At 35.4% G+C, this 24821-nt stretch overlaps 1 protein-coding gene and 1 non-coding gene across 5 annotated transcripts; both read right to left on the bottom strand.

Annotated features, from left to right (window-relative positions):
• Positions 1-68: 68 nt before the first annotated feature.
• On the bottom strand, positions 69-22693 carry CFAP418 (cilia and flagella associated protein 418). Of its 4 annotated transcripts, none has more exons than XM_074316245.2 (7): positions 22291-22693; positions 20529-20589; positions 17981-18068; positions 15167-15231; positions 14554-14619; positions 7043-7156; positions 69-2267 (listed from the first exon to the last, which is right to left on the bottom strand). In XM_074316245.2, the coding sequence occupies exons 1-7, from the start codon at positions 22433-22435 to the stop codon at positions 2114-2116; spliced, it is 693 nt and encodes a 230-aa protein (XP_074172346.1). In that variant the 5' UTR covers positions 22436-22693; the 3' UTR covers positions 69-2113. The 4 variants fall into 4 exon arrangements, with proteins under 4 accessions (XP_074172346.1, XP_019573783.2, XP_074172348.1 ...); XM_019718224.3 differs by having other exon boundaries at positions 7043-7138; positions 22291-22677; XM_074316247.2 differs by lacking the exon at positions 20529-20589 and having other exon boundaries at positions 22291-22681.
• Positions 22694-22921: 228 nt separating this feature from the next.
• Positions 22922-23003, bottom strand: TRNAS-AGA (transfer RNA serine (anticodon AGA)). Its single transcript has one exon. It is a non-coding gene; the product is annotated as a tRNA-Ser (tRNA).
• Positions 23004-24821: the final 1818 nt, after the last annotated feature.

The raw sequence follows: 24821 nt of genomic DNA, 5'->3' as shown, positions 1-24821 counted from the left end.
AAATTATCAAAATTCTTTCAAATGAATCCCTATATGAACATTTTACTATACAAAAAAAAGTAACTAAATACAGAGTAAAACTATTAATTATTTATTCATTTTTAGGGACAAGGGTTGGAGAGTATAATACAGTTCAAATAAAGTATCTACCTGGCTTGACAAAAAATAGGTACTTTCTAAAGGTAGGAAATTATTATAAATATTGAAAACAAATGGGCAAAACATCTTGCAAGTTTTAAAGATTTTTGCATTTTAAAATTACAGTTCATAAGAAATCATGCTTTTCTTCTACATTGATACTAAAGTAATTGCATTTTGGCTTAAATTACAACTGGTAATTTATTCATTGGTATATAAACATATTATTTCTATGTTTTAGATTAAATTGTACAGTATTAGAAAGCTTAAAAAGTAAATTGCCAACAAAAATATGAACTCATATATACATTTCTGACATTAAGGAATTATTATAATTACTATGTTATGGAATGCCAAACATGGGCAATATATCCAAGTTACAGGATAGTTATGGTTAAATAATAAAATATATTTTCAAATTAATGACTTAGTAAATTTGTTCATTTGAATAAAAAGAAAACATTCCCATTATGACAAATTCCATGGGGTTCTGAATGTGCAATTCTTGTTGCTGTGCCTTTTTTTTGGAACAGGTGACTTTAATCCAAATCCCCGTTTCTGGATACAACTACACTGTGATAAAATTTTAGGGAGTAAAACATTGTTATTGAAAAATAAGATCTGTAAACATATTCTTCATACAAAAATGTGAGCCTCTGCCACTAGGAGATTTGTTCTGTTGCAATGCTAGACTTACCAAAGTAAGTTTTACACATGTGCAAATGTGTCATGGCTAGGAAAAGGATTTTAGTGACCAGATTTTTCTTCTTTGCTTAAGTAGGGTGGTCGGAATGGATTCAGCATAAGACTAAGCAGATCATAACTTTGCTTCAATTACTCCTTTTCAGCATGTCTTGTGTCACACATTTGAACTATATATTAGATACATGCAGTAAAAAGAGCTTTTGGCACACTGGAAAGCCCGCAGAATCTCTCCATTGTGGCTGGGAGCTGGTAATTTTAAGGTAACTGATTTCTGGAATGTGCTGCTATTATAGAGTTCCTCAAGTCTCAGTGATGTCAAGAAGGAGCCCAACAGGTTGGTTCAGTTATGCTTTATTTCTCTTCATGCACTCATCCAATAAACAGTATATTGATCTGATTCTAGCAGAAAAATCAACAGGCTGCCTGAGAAAATATATTACTTGCTGTTCCCTTTACTTGATTGGAGTTTTAAGCATTAAAGTCTAGAAAGTACTGGAAAATCCAACAATGACTTCGTATTAGGCATCTTTCCTTGTGATTTTAGGTGCATCCCTTCCCCCCTCCCAAAATTTATACATAAATGGATATTTGTTAAATTGCAAACTAAATAACTTGATATCTAAATGAAAAAAAGGAGAAATAAGCTAAAATCTGTCACACTTATCATTATTGAACATAAAATTGCTTTTCAGTTGGTGATGTCAGATATAGGCAGTGTTTTCATTTACAATATACCTGTACTCCTGAAAACCCTTCAGTTAGTCACTGCTTACATAGTTTCTGCCATGTTTAAATTATGATATTTGGCATAACAGCTCTGATTAGAGGAGGGTGATGTATATACCCCTCAACGACCTCTGCACTGGCTGGCTTTATCCCCTTTAAATGCTATAAATGAGGAATGTTTATGCTAAGTGTATCAGCAGTCAGTAATACTGCAGTTGCTAATCAAAGGCTATATATTTGTATGAAACTCCAAAATTAAACTTCCATTTAACAGGAAATAGGATGGTAAAGAAGAATTTGGGTAACTCGTTACATTACTTACAAAGTAAAATGTCCATATATCAAAAGCGAATAATTCCAAAATGTTAAAGCTCATTATCTTCTCAAGTCCATTTGGTCTTCAAAAATTTGAATAGTCATTAAATGAAACTTCCTGTTTTTTTCCAAAGGGCATGATACTGCTATGTACCTTTACCTAAATATTATAATGATTAATTGACTGCTCTCATGGATGCATTTGTCTGAATGTGAAAAGTCTGCATTCTTAATGTTTACCACAAATCCAACGCAGTTGATGATCAGTCTGAAGGTCAGTCAGTTCTTCAATAGTTCTCCAGCTACACTGGCAGGCATATGCCCGTGTGCCTTTCTTCTTTACCAACTTAATTTTTAATTTGTGGAATTCTGGCATGTTGTTCCTATTAGTAAAATATGAATGTTTTAGAATAGTGGCTTTGTTCAGTGCTTAATGACAAAAAAAAAGTTCTAATTGCTTTATTTTCCTATCTTTACAACATCTGAACACTAAACAAACCTTGATCCCCTCACACAAACAATAAAAGAGATGTGTCTGAGTTCTTTCTGATGGTATTTCCTTGGTATCCAGTCTTTTTAAATGTTAATTCTCTAGGTCTGTTTATTAAGGCTGTTTAGAACACAAGATCTAAAAGGCTGAAGAATTATTGATTTGTCTTATCAGAGGTGACATGATAAAGAACAGAGTGGAAAGGATGGTTGTTCATCTCCTAACTCAGATATTCACTATACCATATTCTAAAAGCCTGTATTATTGGCAAATGGAGGGCATATAAGAGATATAAAAATAATACGCTTCTGATAGGTTAACTATAGAAATTTTACATTGATAGAGAAAAAGTGCCTTTTGTTTCTTTATGTTGAACTGAAATTATAGCTTTCATTTGTTTCAATGTTTATTTTCTTATAGTATTAGCAACAAAATAAATGCCTATCCTACATTAAATGACAATAATGTTAAAATAACTGAATCAATGGGCAGGACCATCACAAAGATTATAACTATCTGACTTGATGCAATTATTAAAAACTAGAGAAGTTAAAATTTAATTAATAGAAAGTCAATTATGATTTCATGATAATCCATGAACTGAATTCATGTAACTATTACATGGCAGAAAATGAAACAATTCAAAATGAAATGATGAAAAAATTGCAAAGTAAAATGACGAAATACAGTATAAATATTTTAAAAAGATATATATAGTCCTATTGTTACTTTTTATCACTGCAGTAGAAGGCAGGCTATAAAGTGCCCTCTGGTGGCCAATGGACACCACATTCAGTACTGTACCGTACAAAACCCAGGCACAATTTAGAAAGTTAGAACCTAACAAAACCTGAGAGATTTTCTAGGCCAACTGTCTGATTTCGGGAAAATGAGACTTTGACCAGTTAAGTGACTGAGCTAAGGTTACAGGGGAAGAAATGAATCATCCAAGCTTTATCAGAAAGAAAAAAAACTCCACAAAACTAAATGTGTTTAATGAAAACTAAATTGTTAAATGAAGGAAAAATGATCTTTATTCAACCTGCAATATATTTTGATGAAATTTAACATCTGATACCTGATTAAATAATGAGAGGTTTTACGAGTAGGAATCATGAACAGCCAAGGAACTAATTAATACATTTCAAATGCTTTTTAAGCAGCACGTATCTTAAAAGCTTAGAAAAGAAAATAATTTCATTATTTCCCATAAAAAAAAGATTCAATAGAAAAATAAAAGCATTTAATTTAGCTATTATGGCAGGATGGTCAAATATAGATTATGCATCTTTTAGAAAGTTCTAGAACTTGTGAAAGTTAGGATACCCTTATTTCCCCCATTTATAAAATAAGGACAATAAAACAAACAACAGCATGGCGTTTCACTTACGATGTGCAGACTGAAAACAAATGGCTCCCTATGTTCTGCTGGGCATTCAAAGGCACTCTGCAAGCCTTTTATTTTATTTTATTTTATTTTTTAAATTTATTGGGGTGACTCGCTTTCAGTCACCTACTTCTTGTTTCCCTCTGCGATTTTTCCCTTCCCTCCCCAAGTGTTTCATCTACCCTCCACTCGATTACTTTCAGCAGACCACATCCTCACTCAAAAAGCCAGGCCATCAGATGTGAAAGGCCTTCCATCTCCTAGCTTTCTCTGAGAATGCATCAATATCTTACCTCCTCTCACCCAGTTACAGAGGATGAAACTCGTCCTATCCTCACTTTCCATCAGAACTCCAGGCCCCAAAGCCTCCAGGACCTCGTTATTCACACACACTTCCCCTCCCATATTTCCCTTACCCTTGACAACATAAACATCAGTGTACCTCCTATCTTAACTAAATGATCCCTTAACTCTGCATTCACTGACAGGCTTCCAAGTTGCCAGACTCCTGGGTCATATCATCCAATCTCATGGTTTCAACTACCACATTACAGATTACATTTCCTACCAGAACTTAAGAGCCACAGTTTTAGCAGCTCCCATAAATGAACATATGAGTATAGCCTCTTCCTTCAAATCTGTTCATCAATTCCCTCTATCAAAGGACAATATCATCGCCCATCAGTGTAAACACAAAACCCAGGATACAGCCTAGACGATGTCTGTCTCTCACCTTTCACAGCCAGGACTACCTCTAAAATATTACTCAAATCCATCTACTCCTCTCTACCCTCCTCACTGCTGTAATTTAGGTCCTCATTTGTTTCCCACTGGATTATCATAACATCCTTCAATAATCCCCATGATTCTAAACTGGCCTGGTTCCCATACAGTAGTTATCTTAAAAAAAAAAAAAAAAAAAAAAAAAAAAAAATCACCTCTATTCAGATTGCTGTCTTGGTTAAAAAATAAAAATAAAAGCCTTCAGTGGTTATACACAACTTGAAAAATGAAGTCCAAATTCTTCAGTATGGCTTTCCTGACTCTGCACTTTTCTATCTTTCTCTCCTACTTCATTCACCTCTTGCCATCTCCTGCCCTTGTATCCAACACTTTCCACTATTTGTAAGCCCTCAAACATGCCATGTGGTTTCACCTGTGTCTTTAAAAATACTTCCTAAAAGAATACCAGTGACCATCTTATTTGCCAGGCAAACTCCTAGTTATTATTCAAGAGTCTGAGGCTTCCCCTGATACCTCAGGGTGGAGTGTATACACCTTGTCCTGTGATACTCCTCTTTCTTTTAACTTACCTCCACTGTCACATTTATCACATTATATTATCACATGATGTTGTTCCCTCTCAAAACTGCATTACTTGAGAGAAGAAACTGGGTCCTATTCATCTTGTGAGCCCAATATCTAAGAACGCCACAGATTAGGTGCTGAATGTCTGTCTGATAAAGGAACACTAATAAGCTCTACAAAATAAAAAATATCACATTAATGATTTCTATCCTATGATGGTAACAGCCTTTTTATTTGTTCCATTCTCTTACTTCCCAAGTATTTCTAAGTATCTTGAGGGCTGAGACAACATTTTCTACTGATACAAATAATTACTTGTTATTATTTGCTTTAAAAATATTGTATTTAGCATACTGTAGAAAGACAAATAATAAATATTATTTATTTTTAACAGTATAATAAATCTTCTAATTCTGTTTTATCTAAAAGTACATATATATTTTTTAAAAAATCAGGCTACCACCAAAATCAAATGATGTCCTTGATAACTCTTAGACACTGCAAGTTCCTCAATACCAACTAAATCACCAGTGAGTTTACTTAATGCCTGTGCTCACACCAGTTTTGATATTACATGCATTCTATTATCCTATACTAGTTTTCTAAAAATTGATGGTTCATTTTAGTGACATATGGGGGTTATTAATCACTTATTAGATTAACTAGAAGATAGTGTCTAGCAGAGGATTTAGAAAAGTCAGAAAAGGCAAAACAGACCTGAAACTAACAGCTGACTTTTTCCAACTATGGAATTAAAAATGGGCTAACCTGACCTGGAATTTTGGGACTGTATTAGGCTTTATTTTGAATTGGGACTGTGAAACCTCTTAAATTTTAATTTTTCCATGTATTTGTACATTTCAATTTTTGTGTGTGTGTGTATGTGCATGTGTGTGTGTGTGTGTGTGTGGAGAAGATTCAAAGTTTTCATAAGATTTTTAAAGTAGTTCTTGATGTGAAAAAGTTTAAAAACTATTAAATTAGAGGAGACTTCCAGGGATTTACACGAGAATGGCTGCCAGAAGAGATGTGGAAGAAAAACTCACCCTTTTCTTTATGCTACTGGAGATGCTACAGTATATTCTGATTACTTGTGTCTGAAAATAGTCTTTGTCTAGGCACAGGTTTAGGGATCCAAAAATGTATGATATATGCACAATTAATTTCTAGCTCTAAATTTTTAGTTAAAAATGTGAATGCATCGTTTTATTTTTATAACTTATAATATTTTTAAAAATTAGGTATTCAGAAAATGTGTAAGAATGTACAAATTGTAAAAGTATGAATAAGACAATTCTGACCACAAGGAGGGAGGCAGACATATAAACCAATCTAAGATTTTCAATCTTATATTACAGTGAGTGTTAAAATAGGTATGAAGTACTGTGGACACATTGGAAAGAATGAATTTACTTCCAAGTTGAGAATGGTGAGGAAATCATGGAAGATGCGAAATAAATTGTTCCCTGAGGGACAGGTAGGGTTTAGGTAGATAAAATGGTAAAAAGGTGTCCTAGAAGGTAGACAGCTTGCACAAAGTCACAGGGTATGGGAATGGGAGTATTAATTTGATGTAGCTAAAAACCTGTGATGGTGAAAAGTATATTGTGGAAAGACAAAGCTGGACAATAAATAGATAGGGGCTGGATTGTGGAGGGTATTAAATGCCATACTAAGAAATTTGGACATGATTCTGTAAGCAGAAGGGTTTTAGGTAGGAGAATGGCATACTTATAGTTATGCTTTAATTCTCAGCAAGGAGGCTATTTCTGTACTGTTGTCCAGAAGTAACATGTCCTTACCCAGACTGACAGCAGACAGAATGAAAGGGGGCAATGGATGAGAAAAATATCGGAGACATAGAGGCCACACATTTTGCATTTTGACCAAGTCCACCAAGAGACATTATAGAAAAATAAGAAATATAAAGTTGTACTTGGTACATTTTTCACAGAAATTCTTTAAAAACATACCTGAAAAACAGATAATCGCATGACTTGTCCCACATATAGTCATTGTAGCTTACCACCCAGAAATCACATGATATACAACGCAGATGGTCACATGCTCTGTTCAGAGAAAAAGAACTGTACATTAAAGATTATCAGTATGTTTAATTATAAAAATATGGTGATTTATTCATAGGATATGCTACATATTACATATTACAGAGCAAACAACAGAAAAGTAAAGATTAATCTGACTATAAATTTTTATAGTAAAGGACTGATTATATGTCTGAACTTCCAGGTTAAATTTCTGCACAAACCCATTTTACTACTATCTTACACACTGATACATATACAAGATTGGACAATTAAGTTTGTGAACTCATCCTAGAAAAAGAGCTATATAACTCATTGCTGAATATCACTATGGTCACCTTCGAAGTAATCCCTTTGGGAAGCTATGCACCAATGCCGGCACCTAGTTCACCCTTCAAAGCAACTTTGGAACTCTTTTTCTGGAATGGCCATCAGAGCTGTTGTCGCATTACCCTTGATGTCCTGAATGCCATCAAAATGTCTTTCTTTCAATATTTCCTTTGTCTTCGGTTGAAAAAAAAAAAAGAAGTTACTGGGGGCCAGATCAGGTGAGTAGGGAGGGTGTTCCAATATAGTTATTTGTTTACTGGCTAAAAACTCCCTCACAGACAGTGAGTGCTGTGAGCTAGTGCATTCTCATGATGCAAGAGCCATGAACTGTCGGCGAAAAGTTCAGGTTGCCTAACTTTTTCATGCAGCCTATTTAGTATTTCCAAATAGTAAACTTGGCTAACTGTCCAGTTGGTACAAACTCATAATGAATAATCCCTCCCGTACCAAAAAAAAGTTAGCAACATCATTGCAACAAGTTCTCGAACTTAATTGTCAGAGCTCGTATGCACACATGTACATTGGACCAATATAAAAGAAACAAAATAAATGTATAGCTTTTAGTTTAACGGTTTTCAAATTGTTCCTGAGGGAGATCTTCACTTAAGCTAACTTCTTTAAGTTGCTTCCCTTCCTATTGAAATTTTCAAAGATGCCGCTATCACAGAATTTGCCATGTTATATTGAAATGACTGTCTCCCCTATAAGTAACTTAAGTGCTGGTACAATATCTTATTTGTTTCTGTTTCCACACTATCTGGCATTTCACTCACTTAAAAAATATTTACTGAAAGCCTACTCTGTGCTAGTGAGAGTTTTGTCCTTATGGAGCTTCAATTCTAACGAGAAAAGAAATAAATACTCGATGGAAGGAGAACTGAATCTGGGTGAAGAACACACAATGGGATTTATAGAAGATGTGATGTAGAATTGTGCACCTGAAATCTATGTAATTTTACTGACAATTGTCACCGCAATAAATTTAATTAAAAAAAAAAAAAGATTTCAGAAAGTTAACATTTTCCAATTTATTAAAATTTCCATTAAAGTAAAAAAAAAAAAAATAGATTTCAGAAAGTTAACATTTTCCAATTTATTAAAATTTCCATTAAAGTAAAAAAAAAAAAAAAAAAAAAAAAGAAATAAATACTCATCACAACGTTAGAAGATGAAAAGTGCTTCAAATGTAATAATGAGTAAATAAAATTTGGAGTACTAGGAGGGAGTGGGTTGCAATTCTAAATAGTGGCCTGCATAGTCCTCTCTGAGAAGGTATATCTGAGCAGTTTAAATGGAAGTGGTAGCTGGTAAAGGAAGTGGGGTTAAGAAAAGGTTTTATTTAAGAAAGTAGGGAAAAAAGCATGTTTATATGTTGATGGAAAAGATGTAGTGACAGGCAAAATACTGATGCTGCAGGAAAGAAAGAGGGCAGAATTGCTAGAATTATGCTTAGCATGTAACAGGTACTTAATGAATATCTGAGGAACTGAAATGCCAAGCAATTCTCAAAACTCATATACTACATAGGGACTTTAAGAGTAAAATGATAATATATGGCAATAATTATGAATTGCTGTTACAATTTCATTTGTATAATAATTGTGATTACTTTAAAGAAACCTCTATTGTTGGAAGTATTTAAAAACTAGAATCAATATATATTTGATCATCTAAACATTAAAAGGAAATCAGAGTTTTTAAGATACGCAAACCAAAGTGAAAAGACCAGTAACAGAGTGGAAGAAAACATCACAACAAATAAAGGAAAAATTTAAAACATATTTTCAATCTCACTAATACTGGTATTATAGTAGTTAAGAGTGTAGACTCAGAACATAGATTGCCTAGCTTCAACTGGTTCCACTATTTACTAACTGTGTAACTGCAGTCCAGTAACTCAAGTTCTCTGTGACTCAGTTTCCCTACATGTAAAATGGGGATACTAATAATACTTACACATCTCATAGAATAATTATTATGAGGACCTGATGAGTTGATATTGGTGAAGTGTTTATAACTGCCTAGCACCTAGTGTTTTTTAAAAGGTAAAATATAAACAATTAAAATTTATAGCAACCACGAAAATAAATTTTTTTACCAATTAAGTTAGCAAAAATTAGCACTCTTAGACATTTCTGGTAGGTATATGAATTGCTATAACCTTTGGGGGAAAATCTTGGCATTATTTTAAAGTTAAAATTATCCCTAGCTGTTGCATTAGCAATCCTATTTTGGGGAACCATATAATTAAAAGTACCAAATAAGCATATATTTCAAGAATTTGTACTGCAATATTGTTGAAGTGACAAAAAACAAGATACCACTTGGATATCTACCAAAAAGCGAAAAGACTGAATAATATACAGTACATTTATACTATGGAATATTAGGCAGCTGATAAAGAGAATTAATTTACCAACTGACCTAGAGGGATGGCCAAAGCAAGGTGCACCGTAACATATACAACATGTTCCTATTTTTGTGAAAGCAACCAAAAAAAAATCCTATATAGGTGTTTATAAGGTAAGAACATGGAGAAAAACACGGAAGGTTATACTCGTGTACTATGCACTTCACACTGGTTGTCTCAGGAATGGTGGGAATGGAGGGGAGGGAAGGAGATTATCTTTCTCTTTATACATTTTTCAAGTTTGCTTTCATTTTTTCAATAAGGATATCATCTTTTGACAATTAAAAAAAAAAATAAAACCCATACTTAGATTTTTTTTACCACGTATTTCCCTTAAAATTCAGATATGGTAACTTGAAAATTGCAATTTTTTTTGGCCTAAAATTTCCTTTGAGAATGCTTTCTATTTATAAAATTATTATTAATCATAACAATAATTAAACATTCAAACTCTATATGTTTCATAAGCAATTCCATATTTTCTTTCAAACTGTTAGCAATTTATGATGTTGTATCATATACATATGGAAATTCAACACAATTATATTCGTACACATTTGAACTTGAATTTTGAATGTACACGTCAGGAAATGCAAAATGATGGTTCCCAAAGCTGCCATAACTTGCTTTCTCATACATATGTAGTTTATTACATGATTGCACAGAGTGTTAACTTTAATGCCTTAATACATATGTGCAATTTGGCTGAATTATTGCTGTTGTGGGAACTATAATTTTGAATTTCCTGACATTCTGTATGTGTAAAATCTCAACCATAATGTTAAATACAGCCTTTTAATTTAATTTAAAATTTAGTAGTTTATTCAAATCTATTCACACTACCACATTTTCTTACAAACACTGTCCTTTGAGAAAAATAAAAGTAACTTACAGCTAAGAAATCACTCTGCTGCTACGATTCACTCTCTTAGATCATAATTAGTACCAGTCTATAGACTAATCCAGTCTTAGAAGTAGGTTAAAAAATAATTAGGAGAGTAAAATTCAATTCGGCTTGAAAATAACACCTTGGTTTTATCTATACCTTATTAATGCCAACACACTTCTTACTCCTCTTTCTCCTTTCCACCAGCTGGGCAAAAGACTCAAATCTTTATACTCTAAAGTCATTCAGCATTACTTCCAAATCAGAACTCCACCCGGGAATCAAACAAAACACACGGAAAACAGGCAGAATAGACTCAATTTCCATCATGCCCTGGTCATGTAAATCATGCTTATTTTCAGGATTTAAAACTATTTCTCTTCCATAATTATGTATACATAGAGCATAGCTGAAAGTCATGATTCCAATGAAAGATAAACTGTCAGATATCTTTCTCTAAAATATGGAGGGAATAGACTATGAAGGTGTCACCAACAGCTTTGTCCCCTTGTTCAGCTAATAAGTGGAATCTTTACTATTTTAAAGATGTTTATGATGGGAATGCCCAAAATCCAGCCCAATATAGTCTGTGCCCAGACCCCACCCTGAGGTTCTCAGCTAACTACTGTCAGATCTTCACAGTGGATTAGGGTAATCTTAATGTTTGGACAGTTGGAAAATCATAGCAGCTGCAGCAGCAAAAACAGCAAAGATTTTCCCCTTACATTAGATTTTCTAATACATTATTATATGGCCTTCTGCAAACTGGTATGCTAGACGGAATAATGGAGTAGGAATCAAGTTACACATTTGAGTCCTTGCTTTGTAATAATATATGTGACCTTGGGTAAGGCACATTACTTGGGAATCATTCTTAACAGCATTCTCTCCTACCTCCCATAACCATTTAATTCACTGAATTCTGTCAATTCTAGATTCTAAATAGCTCAAATGTAACACCTTTTCCTTACAGACACTGCCTCTACTCAGATCACAGCTATTATCATCATCCCTTTGCTGCTGATGATATTGCCCGCTGATTCATCTCTCTGGGTCCTCTCCTGTCTTGTCCCTCCAACTTCCAATCCATTTTCCATTCAGCAGCCAAAATGACTTTCTTTAGAAACACAAATATGACTAGGTCACTCCATTTGCTAAAAACAAACAAATAAACCACCAGTGGCTTCCACTGCATATATGACATACTTTTTCTAAAATCCTCCAGAGAACTACAGGACTTCAAACCAAATGTCCCTTGACTACCTCTCTGGCCCCATCGGGAGCCATTCTTTCCCCCACTCATTATGCTCCAGCTCACCCGAATGGGCTCTGCTCCTCCAACACTCTTTCCCAGCTAAGGATCACCTCATATGGCATGCCCTCTGACTCCAATGGTCCCCTCTCTTTGCTTAACTCCTACTCACTTTTCATATTGTAGTCTGATTAAATGTTACTTGCTGAGGGAAGCATTCTCTAACCCTTCACATGAGCTTGGGTGCCAATTATCTATGTTTATAACACTTTCCCTTCACATTACATATTATGTGGAAATTAAATACTTATTTGTAGAATTATCTGTTTAGTCTCTCTCCTCAGACTGAAAGCTCATTGAGGGCAGGTAAGTGTTCATTTATTTGTTCACCACAATGTGTTCGTTCACTCAAAACTTAGGACCCAGCAAGCAGGTGGTTAATTCACGTGTTTGATGAGTTTAACACCAGTGCCTCAATTTCCTCATTTACAAAATGGAGTTAAAAATTCTTGCTTTATCTCCATCTTGTTTTTTTTTTTTTCCTGTGAAGCAGGTGAAAACCAATATGCATATATAAAAAGTGCTCTAGACAGTATAAAGTACGTTACACATAAAATGTTTTACATGTACATGAACAGGTATGTGCTTATCTTTCTGTGGATGTAGATCTGTGTCTAAAAAATGGCGGCCGATGACTGGTATCTTGGTAATGGGTGAGGAAGAAGCAATCTGTGAATGCAAACATTTACTTGTGCACATATATGCAAATGGTATATGTTTTCTGCTTTTGTAGCTGTGCAGAAGGTAGGAATGGGGTTTGATGGATTTTGGCATTCTCATGGGTCAATATCATGTAACAGGACCCTCAAGCTGAAAAACAGGTCATTCTTTTGTCCCCTGAAATTTCACCTGGAACAAGACTCTGCTATTAAGGAACCAAATCAAAGAACATGTAAAAAATACTATATAAAAGAAAATCTTAATGAAATATTTACTTTTTGGAAGTAAAACAGAATACATTATCTTAAAGACCATTTTTAAAATCAAAAGACACCTGTAAGTAAACACTAACACACAAATTCTGAGATAAAATGGAAAAGTAGTAGCAGGATATAGGATTCCTACTGCTGAAATATAACATAATCATTTCCTTGGAAATGGAAATGACTATGACAGTCAGTCCCACTGAGTTGACACAAATAGTCAGGATTGACAGTAACCCTTCTTAAAGGGCAGTTTGTACCTCTAATTCTCTGTATAGGCAGTCCTCAATGCATGATGATTGAAGTGCTATCAATTCTCACAACCCATATAGAAGGCAGCACCCAATGGACTGCTACTGTGTTTCCCCGAAAATAAGACCTAGCCAGACAATCAGCTCTAATGTGTCTTTTGGAGCAAAAATTAATATAAGACCTGGCATTATATTATACTATATTATATTATATCATATTAGACCCAGTCTCATATTATAGTAAAATATAATTTTTATTATATTAATTTTTGCTCCAAAAGACACATTAGAGCTGATTGTGGGGCTAGATCTTATTTTCGGGGAAACACGGTATTAGCCTTTCTGCTGCCTGGTGTTCCTGGTACAGGCTTCCCTAGACCCCATTTCCTTTTGTTATTACAGCCCTTCTTTCCAGGTTTCCTAGAATCTAGACAAGCACAACATCAACTCTTCAACAATGTCTTTTTCAGATCCCACTTCTATTATTTAATATAACAGTTATCCCTCCTGAAATGTGGTCAACATGTAATCATATATCTTAGTCTTTTCTTTCCTAAAAAAAATTATCAGAAAATAGAAAGTGTTTTAGGAATAATTAGACAAAAAAATAATAATCTAGGTAAGTAGGCCTCTGCAAAGATAGAACCGAAAGTACCAGGACAACAGAAAAATTTGCTTAAAACCAATCTGTTTCCCCACATTATGACAATGAGCATGCAATATGCTAGGAGAACGAGGCCAATATGGGCTTCGGATAGGTACCATCAGGACCATAGGACTGCCTTAAAGAGGTACTGTGTGAGACAGTGAGTATAAGAAAGGGTGGGGAAGGGATAAAGAAAGGAGGCTTTCTGGTTTTTAAATACGTAAAATCAAGTGACTATACTTGGGAACTTTTTGGGTACTGCAGATTATCAGCTTTTCATGCTGTTTGGCCAAGTTAGTGTGGGTACATATCATGTAGCTGCATGGCTACATTGCTTTACCTGTCTTAGCCACTGGCTTCCACTACCTGGAAGGAAAAATGACAAAGTAGAAGCTCATTCTCCTGGTGTCCTGTGGAAGCCAAGCTGGGAGTGGAGTGATCCAGGCACTTCAAGTGGGGCTTAGAAAAGGGTATCAACATAATGAACAACACATACTCAACATCATAGCTTTAAATAGCTATCACCCAAGAGTAACAAACATTTCCGTAAAGTGTTCTTGGGTTGGCTAATAAAATATTCCTCATTATGAAACAGATTAATGACAAAATGATAAGAACTATGTCGTAACAGGGTATCAATTTGGAAAAAACGAATCAGAAGGTATATTTCTGACATCATACCTCTGTGAAGTAGTTGTTCCAACCCCGCACGGAACAGTGCTTCCACCAAGGTACACTGGGCTGCAACTAGACATGTTCAATAGATGGGAGAAAATGAAATTACAAGAAAGAAATATGAGAAGTTAATTTGGCCTCAATGACTCGATAGTCTTGTAATCAAATTGTATATTTTCCTGAGCAAGCCAACTCTTTTAAAGAGGTATTTATTCCAGGATCACTGTTTTATTGGACAAAACCTGTACATTTAGGAACACTCAAGGAGTTAAAATGAGTCACAGAAAAATCTGCTTGCCAAATAATGTAAGGGACAAAGTAAATACTAAAGAATATAACAGAACATTAATTTTGAGAAACTTCACATTTACCTTTTTTTTTTTCCACATGGCAGAAAATTATTTACAATAGCAATTATCTCCCGTTCAAGTTCCTTTACACTAAGAGGTCACAGACCATAAGAACACTAAAGATATTGCTATTGGTCTTTCTCCTGAAAGCCAACCAGTGCTTTGTTGTAAAATGTCACTGCTGTTTAAATGGTAATAAAATCAACTAGACTATGCTCACAGTCTTTGCTCACTAGTGTGTATAACTCACCAGAGCAATGTCAGCTTACCTTTTACCAAGGTCTTGAATGGAAGCTCTGACAGATGTATTACCTGAAGATTTAGATTTTAATTTCTGTTAAAAAAACAAAAGGCAAAGAGTAACTTAGACAATTGTAACATGAAAACTAATATTCTTTATTTTATAACAAGAATATTTTTTAAATGACGTAAACAAAAATTTTGTATCATTTTAAAGTTTCTGAAATAAAAACAATGATCAAAACCTTTTAAAGGCAAAAGGAAAGTAGACCTCCCCGAGGTATTTGCAAATTATTCTTTTAGTATAGGAAATTGATATACTGCTATTATTAGCATGCTAAGATTTAGAGTCACTTTATAACTCTTCAGTTAATACTAGAGTTTAACGATTTAATATGAAGGACTTTCTATTTAAACCTCATCCTGGAAAAATTCAATTGAGGAGGAAAAAAACCTGACTCATTTTTAAAGGCTGTGAATGGTACTCACCTGAACTAAAAATAAACTAACCAAACTCCTGGGTAACTTCAGGAATATTAATTTTGATCAAATGGAAAGATATCAACCAATAGGCATTCAAGGAAAATGTAGAGCTACATAGTCACAACCATACAGTAGTTCCTATATGGTTACATAACATCATCATCATTAGCAGGCATTTATTAAGTGTTAACTGGCATATGGTACCAAACAATATAAACCAACCCACATACTAGGACCACCGCCAAAGAGGGGAAGTGAGATGGAGAAAAGGCAATTTAAACTATGCAGAGACATTCCTTCATTCTACCAAGTAGGTGAGGAAATTTAAGGCAAAAATATTTCATTTTACTATTTCTCTTAACTCTTTTATTTGATATTAAACAGAACTGGAAAAACTTTTGGTGCATGTCTGAAAAAGAATAATTGCATGATTTTCTATTTTTCGGAGCATGTTTCATGTACCATCCAGGTTCACACTTATGACTCGAAGCTGGCATACTGTGATATTTATTGTGTTTCTGGGCTTTCCCGTGTGGGTCTGAGAGCAGTTCAGAAACATAAAAGAGTGGGCGAACGTCAGGGGAAGGAGCAGTACTCTTAGCATGATGTGGTCTCTAAGGACAAGGTGGGCATGGACCAGCCATTCACAGACACTTTTCCTCATCCAATCAATGTTTTACAAAGACCTGTTCTCATTCAGAAGTTTATTTGTGTTGCTTTCTCCCTTGCAGGCTGGAAAATTAGATATAACTGAAAAAAGGAGCACATAGAAGAGTATACAAAAGTTTATTTCTTCATGATTCTACTTCTATTTCAAATTTGTGTATCTAAAAGTCAAGCCAGAGAAGTATTTCCTTCTGCTGAAATACTTTAAGATGAAGAAACAGTGCCCCACATACAGATGTGCATCCTGTAGTACTTAATAATTACTCAGATGATCAATGAATCGCATCATGTAGTTGCTCTATTAAATTAGATTGCTGTTCAGCATTTATGACGCATTCTTTTCCTCAGAATATTCAACACCACTGCCATTGTGTTGACAGGTTAAGCAACTAGGCTATCAGCTTATTAATTTATCTCAGATGAATTAAATAAAATTAAATGTAGAGACAAAAAAGATCTTAAGATCTATATTAGTAATTTTATTTTTCATCTGTCTCACCAAAATATAAGTTGCCCACATCCATATCCTTAACACCACCACTGCCTCGTGATTTTCATTCCACTGTCTTGTTTTAATTTTCCCTACCTTTAAAGAAACCTTTGGTATTATATTTATTTCTTAAGATTGTTTTCTTTCTTTGTGGTCCTTGTAATTTAGACTCCCATGTGGTCTTTCTTTTAAACATAACAAATATATTTTGCAATCACCAAAGTGGTAAAAATTAAAGTATATAAATTCTCATACACTGCTGGTAAGAATATAAACGATACAGCACTTTGGAAAACCCTTTGGCAATGGGTAGAAAAGTTTAAAATGAGCACACCTTATAACCTTAGCAATTCCTCTTCAAGGTTTATAAATCCTAGAGAAACTCCTGTAGATGGGCAAAAGAAGACATCTAAAGATATCTGAAGAAGCATTGTTTGTAAAAGCAACAACTGGGCACAACCTAAATGTCCATCACCAGAGAAGTGGATAAATAAACTGTGGTAGAGTTACATGAGGTATTATACATCAATGAAAATTGTTTATATTTACATACATATGTAATAAAAGTATAAAAGTATGGATAGAAAGAACAGTGACTACCTCTGGGAAGAAAGGCAGTAGAGTAGGATTTGGGGAGTTCTTAAACTATAATTTTTATTTCTTTAAAAAAATCCAGAGAAGCAAATATGGCAAAACATTAATGTATGTTCAATATGAGTGGTAAATATGTAGGGGGTTGTTATATTACTTTACGAGCTTTTCATAAAGTTGATATAGATACATAAGCATTTAAAAATTAAAATATTAACAATTTTCTCATGGTTCATGGAATAACAGCAATGGCATTGCATCTGAGATGCTAAGCACATTCCTATAATGAAAACTGTTTTCGGTCTTTTAGAAAAGTGTTCTTAGAGTCTACAAATAAATACAGGCAACCAACTTCAACTATGAGTTGACAATTGTTCTAACAGTTTTTCTAATTTCGCATTCTTGCTGAGAAATGAATAACCAAACACATGGTGAGAATTTCTGATATTTTATTTCTTCTACAACTCTAAGTGGAATAATTTATTTAAATGATTATATTTCTCAGAATGCAAAGGACTATAGATACTTGTGCATTTTATAAGTTTTCAGACTATTCTAAACATGTCTTGAAATAATGAAAAAAATTATCGCACATTTATAACACTTGACTTACAAAGGGTTTTTTATTAAAGTTGGGCTCTTCAAATATTTCATTAATAAGACTGTCAAGATCATCTTCTTTTTTAAATGTTTCTGTTGATCTGAAAAACAAAATAAAACAGCTGAAGCTTAAGAGCAGATAAAGTCAGGCAGTATCAGAAGAGTTTTGTTTAAATAAAGTATATTATTACAGTTGGTAATAGAATGATGAACATGATGTTAATTAATTTTTTTCCTGCTATGGACATAACCTAAGTTTGCTGAGAGAAAAATATAGTTTATCAGTTACAAATTCACACATGTACTTTATCATTGCATACTTAAGATGTTTAAAGCAATACATTATATTCAAGAGAAAGCTGGGCATGTACTTTTTTAACATCAACCACTATATAAAGAATATAAAATATGTACAATTTTAAGTAGAACCTGAGAATTATGATAATTTTAATGTCTTTCTAATTTTTTCCCTAAGAGTTTCATTGTTAAGTTACACTAAATCTTTTTACTAGGGGAGCCAAAGGTTATATACTCAAGTGATCAATACAAAAAAAGAAAGAGCAATTATTTGTTTGACAATATTTTAACTACCTTTCTAATTTCTGCAGGTAAAGCCATCACAGGATTATTGATACAAACTGTTACTGCATGGAACTTCTATTTAATAGCTAACATTTACAGAATACTTACAATATAGATGAAGAAACAGAGACAAAGAGATTCAGAAACTCATTCAAGTTCATACAAATAGTGAGAGACGCTTGGAATTGAATCTAAGGCAGTCTGTACACTTAACACATTACACTCTTTAGAGTTTATGTTACAGATGCTGTATATCAACTTCATAACTTTATTGGACCATTTGATTATATGGCCCTTGTTATTGCTTGGAGTAAGATAATTAATCTGATGTAAGAAAATCCAGAGACTGCTGCCTTAGAGTGAACACTTGATTCCATCTATTTCCAGGGTTTGCCTCTTCAGTTGTTCCCTTTTATCCCTAATGTCTTCCACTCTGTACTGACTCCTTCCCTTGATTTATAAGCATGCTTAAGACTTTGCTTTTCAAAGAAACACTCCAAACAACACTCTTGAATCTGTCACCCTCTCTTACTTACTACTGAAGAGCGGTCTATATTCATTATTTCTACTTCCCTACAAGTATATTGGATTTAGCATCAGCTGGAAACCTGGATGAGGGTTTCTCAACCTTGGAACTACTGACATTTAGGGCCAGATAATTCTTTGGAACGTGTGTGCGGGGAAAAGAGGAGGGCCACTGTGCACTGTAGGGTGTTTTACCGTGTCCCTGATTTCTACCCACTAGATGCCAGTAACACATCCTTCCCTAGCTGTGACAATCCAAAATGTCAAAACACTGCCAAATGCCTCCTGAGTGGTAAAATCATAACTGGTTGAGAACTACTGACCTAGTTTAAATTAGTTAACCTCTCTGAACCTCAAACATTTTATCTGTAAAAAGGAGATCTAGAGATCTAGACAACTCTTTAAAACTTCGTGTACTATTTTATTTCTGGCCTCTACATCCCTCAACTATAGTGAAACTCTTCTCTCAAAGGTCACTACTGACCTAATTACCACACTCAATGGTCTTTCTGATTTCCAATCCTTTTTAATCCTTCAGAAGCATCTGACATTGTTGGATACTAACTCCTTTTATGACAGCAGGTTGCTAAAATGTCTTGAAATTTTCTCCTCCTTTGGTTTTCATGATATACTCTCTGGGTTCTGCTCTCATATAATTTCACAATTTCAAGAATCAGATGCATTCAAACTTTACCGACATAATCGGTACCTTTAGGGATCCATACTGTCAGCCTACATAAGATTTTGGTCTGTTATTAGATCACACAATTTTATGATGACTACACTTGTCTATGCTTTGCTAGAGAAATGACAAAAAAAAAAAAAAAGCCATCATTTCATTAAGAACTTATGTAAATTTTAAAGAACAGGGTAATATATTTTTATTTTTCTGTTCTTTTGATACTGTAACATAAGACTCTTAATCGAAGGTTAATAAACATTTATTGGTTCTATCTGTACCTTTGCTTCTTATAGTCTAATCTTGATTTAATATATAGTTTTTATCAAAAATAAAAGGTATATTCTAAATAAAAGAAATACAAACACTTGAAACCCACAATTAAATGTGACAGGTACATATAAAAGCTTAAATCAAGATCTACAATGTTCTGATGGAGTTGGAAATATGACCTTGGGCAACTTAAGTCTTTTTTAAGTCTTGGTTTACGTCAATGAAATGGGATGACAGTGTTCACCTCACAGGGTTGCAGAGATTAAATGAAATACCACATATAAAGCACATAGCACATACAAAAGATTCAATATATGTTAGCTATTATTATAGCTATTACCTAGGAGGTTATGATATTATCTGTAAACATTCCCATCTGTATCATCCTGAACCACTTTATTACTATTGCATTTCAAACTGCATCAGTCTTTTAAAAAATTAATCCCATATTTCTCTTTATCATTTTGAACACTTCAAAAAATTGCATGTTTTGACCACTTACATTAGCAATTGTTCCTGGTATCCAGATGTAACATGGTCATTTATTATTTGCAGAACTATCACTTTAAGAGACAATTTCAGTATGTTAACTCTTATAAGGAAAAGATAGTCTACATCACTATACAATAATCAGCAGGCAGTCTCCTGTTAATAAATTCATAACATAAATAGGTTTCTAACTTTTAAATATCAGTTTTGGCTAAGGACAAAATTTTAATGTTTGGCACTATATACCAGGTAGGGGCTGTATTTGGTATTCGGTTTAGGGTCTTTGTAGCTGTTTTTTGCATAATTTATCTTTACAACTACACTACCAAATGAAAACTTTTATCACATGACTGGTTTGCTACAACTTTTATAAATGTATTACTGAAAAATCTGATGTAGTAAGGTGGGATGGGGTACTAGAAGCATTATGGATGGATTTTAGTAGTATAATAACAGGCTCTGGAGAGGCATAAAAGGACCTGTGCTTGAAGAGGATCCATCTTAGCAGCCCTTTCCATTTTAAGCTGCCTGATGGAAGATACCCTAATCCTCTGCACTAGTAGTTCTAAAATGGACAGGCTCTGGAAGGCTCTTTGATAAACTGTCTCCATTCCTTAAAGGAATGAATAAAAAGAGTAATAGAAATCTCAAGGTAACATTGCTGTGGGATAGGGATAGGTGTGCCGGAATGAGTATCTAAGGGTGTCCAGCATAAAGATAATTATCTACAAATTAATGAGTGTTGTTTGCATAAATATCTCATCAAATGAGCATTAGCCCATTAAAAGTAGTCACTGTATGTAGTTGGCTCTACATTTATTTTTTAGAATGCTGCCCAGTACTCAATTAATTTTTAGAACTTGTTTCTGAACTTTAGAATCTTTTCTATGTATTTATGTTCTGAGGGTGAATTTTTGTAAATAAATAAACGTCATTAGAGGTAAGTCTGGTAAATTGGGTAACAACAAAGTTGAGTAATATTTCTGGGAAATCATACACATGTGCACCAAAACAAAAACCACAGATACAGCCATAAATTAACAAGAACGCCTTTCTTGGGTTGTTCCAAAGCTACCTCTGTGTAATTCTACAAACGTTTCCAACAGGTTCTAGGAAGTTACTGTAGAGGGTCCCAAGTCATCACTTTGAAAGGCAATTCTCATTATGACGCAAAATTTTCTTTTCTGTTTTTGGGATTGTGGGGAGAATTATAATTACAGTATCAAAAAAAATGACAAATTCGAAAGGTAATTCGGATCAAAACCCAAAAGACTTAAGAAATTTCCCCAAATTCTTTGAGCTAAAGAAAAACAAAAATCAGCTAATGATGACAATAGAACGGAATCGTTTACTTCAAAAGTTGGTCCAAGGATTACTCAATTTCGGGAATGGGGTCAGAGACAATAGGTTGAGGTTCTTTGTACCGGTACCTCACAGGGGGTACAGAACCGCCTTCGCGGCTCAAGAGAGCGCGCCTACACGGCACCGCTCTCTCCTCACCTCCTTCAGGACCCTCTGGGCTCTGCCTGGCTGAGGCCTCGAGCTCTCAGAGGCGGGTCAGCTCTCTGGGACTTGCCCGGGGGCGGAGTCGGGCCTCGGGAAGAGATACGCCAGAATCCTCGTGTACACGGAGTTGAGGTGTGGGCGGCCCCGGGGCTCGGGAACTGAGGGTCTGGGCCCTAACAGGGAGAAGAGCTGGAGATTTCCGACGGAGGGGCGGCTTTAGGGCTTGGAGCAGGCTTTACCAGAACAGCCCACCCCTCCCGTCCGTTAACCTGAGATTCTCTTTCGCCTCGGCTCGGTTCCAGTCGTTGCTGAGGATGCCGCCGCCGCCGCTGCAGCCTCCGGACCGCTCGACCTTGCCCAGGCAGAATGGGTCTGGTCTGCAAAACTTGGACTCGACCTCATCCAAGAGCTCATCCAAACCCTTCGCCATCTTGAGTCCTTACGTTTCCCCCACTCCAGTTACCAGGGGCAACGCGAGAACCCGCCTCGCGCGCCCTCAGCTGCGCCCACCGCTGCGCATGCGCGCTCCTTCCCGAGGCGGACCTGGCGTCCGCGAGGACTTTTCGCTGACAGCACTCCTGCAAAAGGGTGCTGTGGGTCAGCGAGGTCTCGTGGCGCCGGGGTCCTCGCAGGGCCAGAGGTCGGAGCTGTTCCTTCCTGAGAGACGTCAGGACACTTTGCTTTTCATCGTGCCAGGTTGTCTGACGCATATTGGCCCCATCTCCCCCTTCTGGTTGTAACTACAATCACACTACTCCCTAGCTCCTTTATCCACTCCTCTTCCGACTCCACTGGGGTCCTTTTGTATTCTAGCCGTTTATATAAACTCCTTAAATGATCCGTTGGAAAGTTGAGAACTCTCCAAAATGAAAACAAGTATCTGCAAAAGCCTTGGTTTCCCGTAGTCGGCAGGATTCGAACCTGCGCGGGGAGACCCCAATGGATTTCTAGTCCATCGCCTTAACCACTCGGCCACGACTACTTCTGTCTCTAAGCTACACAGTAAAATCTATATAGAGTATATACACAAGTGTCTACAGTAACACTACGGATCGCGAGAAAAATATTGCAAAGCTGTCAGATAAGAGAATCTTTTCAGATTTTTGAAAGGACTCAGAGCATATCCTGTCCAACTTTTTTTTTTCCATCTGAAAAAACTGATTTAGTCAAAATTTTAAACTTCGAATTAGAAAACAGAAGAAAGGGAGTAAAATCCAGTACTACTGCACACCTGCTTACGTTTTGAAGGAATTATTTCCCGGAGGGAATCTGGAACCTCGAGGCACCTGATCAGCCTTGGGTTTCCTTGCGTTGATCCCAGCTCCATTCCTGGTCTTCGCTCTTAGACGAACAGCTCCCAGAACCCTTTTTTTGTTTTCATCCAATGGGCACTATAATGCTATTACCAGCCAATTTAAATTTATTATGCAGGGTCATTCTGTCCCACCGTTCCATAAGAGCTCTGCTTTGAAAAGTGTAATGCGTGATAAAAATGTAAGGTGTTGTCATCTAATGGCATTCCTATAGATGCTATGCACGGTGTAACCCGAGCTTTGAATACTTCTAAAATGGGGTAGCAAAGAGTTTGGTACTTTTGGAAACTGGAGATAGTTTGACCCAGATGATTTAGTAACTTCATTTATTTGGTTTGTTTTTGTTCAAAATATTTTTAATGTCCCTGAAGAGCAGCGTGCTGTGTTGTGCTGGAGCGAATGTTACCTGTTCGTTAGAGCTCACCTTTAAATTTTCACGAATTTTGGGAACCAGTTGTTAAATGCACCCATTATTAAAAATTAAATTATATAAACTTAAAATTAAATGAACTATATTAAAAACAAAAATAATACTAAAAAATCACTATGGTCTAGTTATTTCACTACATTTTACTACAATTTATGCTGTTGATGTTATTTACATCTATTGTATCTGAAACACTATACAGTGGGTTGCTCTTAACTTCCCATTCAGTGATGTCACTTGGGTAGCTTGAAATCAGCCTTTGTGGATGTATTTACACCGGAGAAATTGTGAATGCTACAAAATATAGCTTTTTCTCCCTAAGAGTTGCATACGAAACATTTACCAGCACATCACTAATGTTACCATCAGACCAACCTTGAATATTTTCTGCAAGGTAACACTCCTTATCTGTAGGGCTCCTCTGGTTATTCTCCCTGCAGCTTTGTTTTAACGATTAGAATCCTGGCATGTTGTATTTCTCACTCAATTAAAAAAAATTTTTTTTCCTCCAAGTTGCCTTGCAGGGTGATTGTATTTGGAATTGTCCTCCAGTGGAGAGACAGGAATAAGCCATTTGATATTGAAGTTGCCTTTGCAACATGGTTCCAGGGGGAGCAATGCATCATTGCCATCCAGTTTAACTGGCTTAAATTAATGATTTGATTTTTCTCTAGAAAAGATGAAATCTAAGATGGTATGTGCCATGTAAGTGACTGTTGAACAACACAGGGGTTTAGGGGTGCAGACCTCTGTTCAGTCAAAAATCTTCTGTAAATTTTGACTTACCTAAAACTTAGTTGTTCTTTGGTATCCACAGGGGATTACTTCCCGGACCCCCCTGTAGATACCCAAATCAGTGGATGCTCAAGTCCCCCAATATAAAATGGTGTAGGTAGAGTAATGCATACAGGTGGCCAACTATACCAACATAAAATGGTATAGGTAGAGTAATGCATACAGGTGGCCAATTGCAACTCCCAACCATGGATGGAAACAGTACAGGTATTTCTTGAAAAAAATCCCTGCTTAAGTGGGCCAGTTGAGTTCAAACCCACGTTGT

This window comes from Rhinolophus sinicus, chromosome 6, assembly GCF_057876585.1.
Source record: "Rhinolophus sinicus isolate RSI-liver-muscle chromosome 6, RSI-T2T, whole genome shotgun sequence".
Taxonomy (NCBI): Eukaryota; Metazoa; Chordata; class Mammalia; order Chiroptera; family Rhinolophidae; genus Rhinolophus; species Rhinolophus sinicus.
The sequence above is the reverse complement of the archived record's forward strand: the minus strand, read 5'-3'. Positions and strand labels throughout refer to the sequence as shown.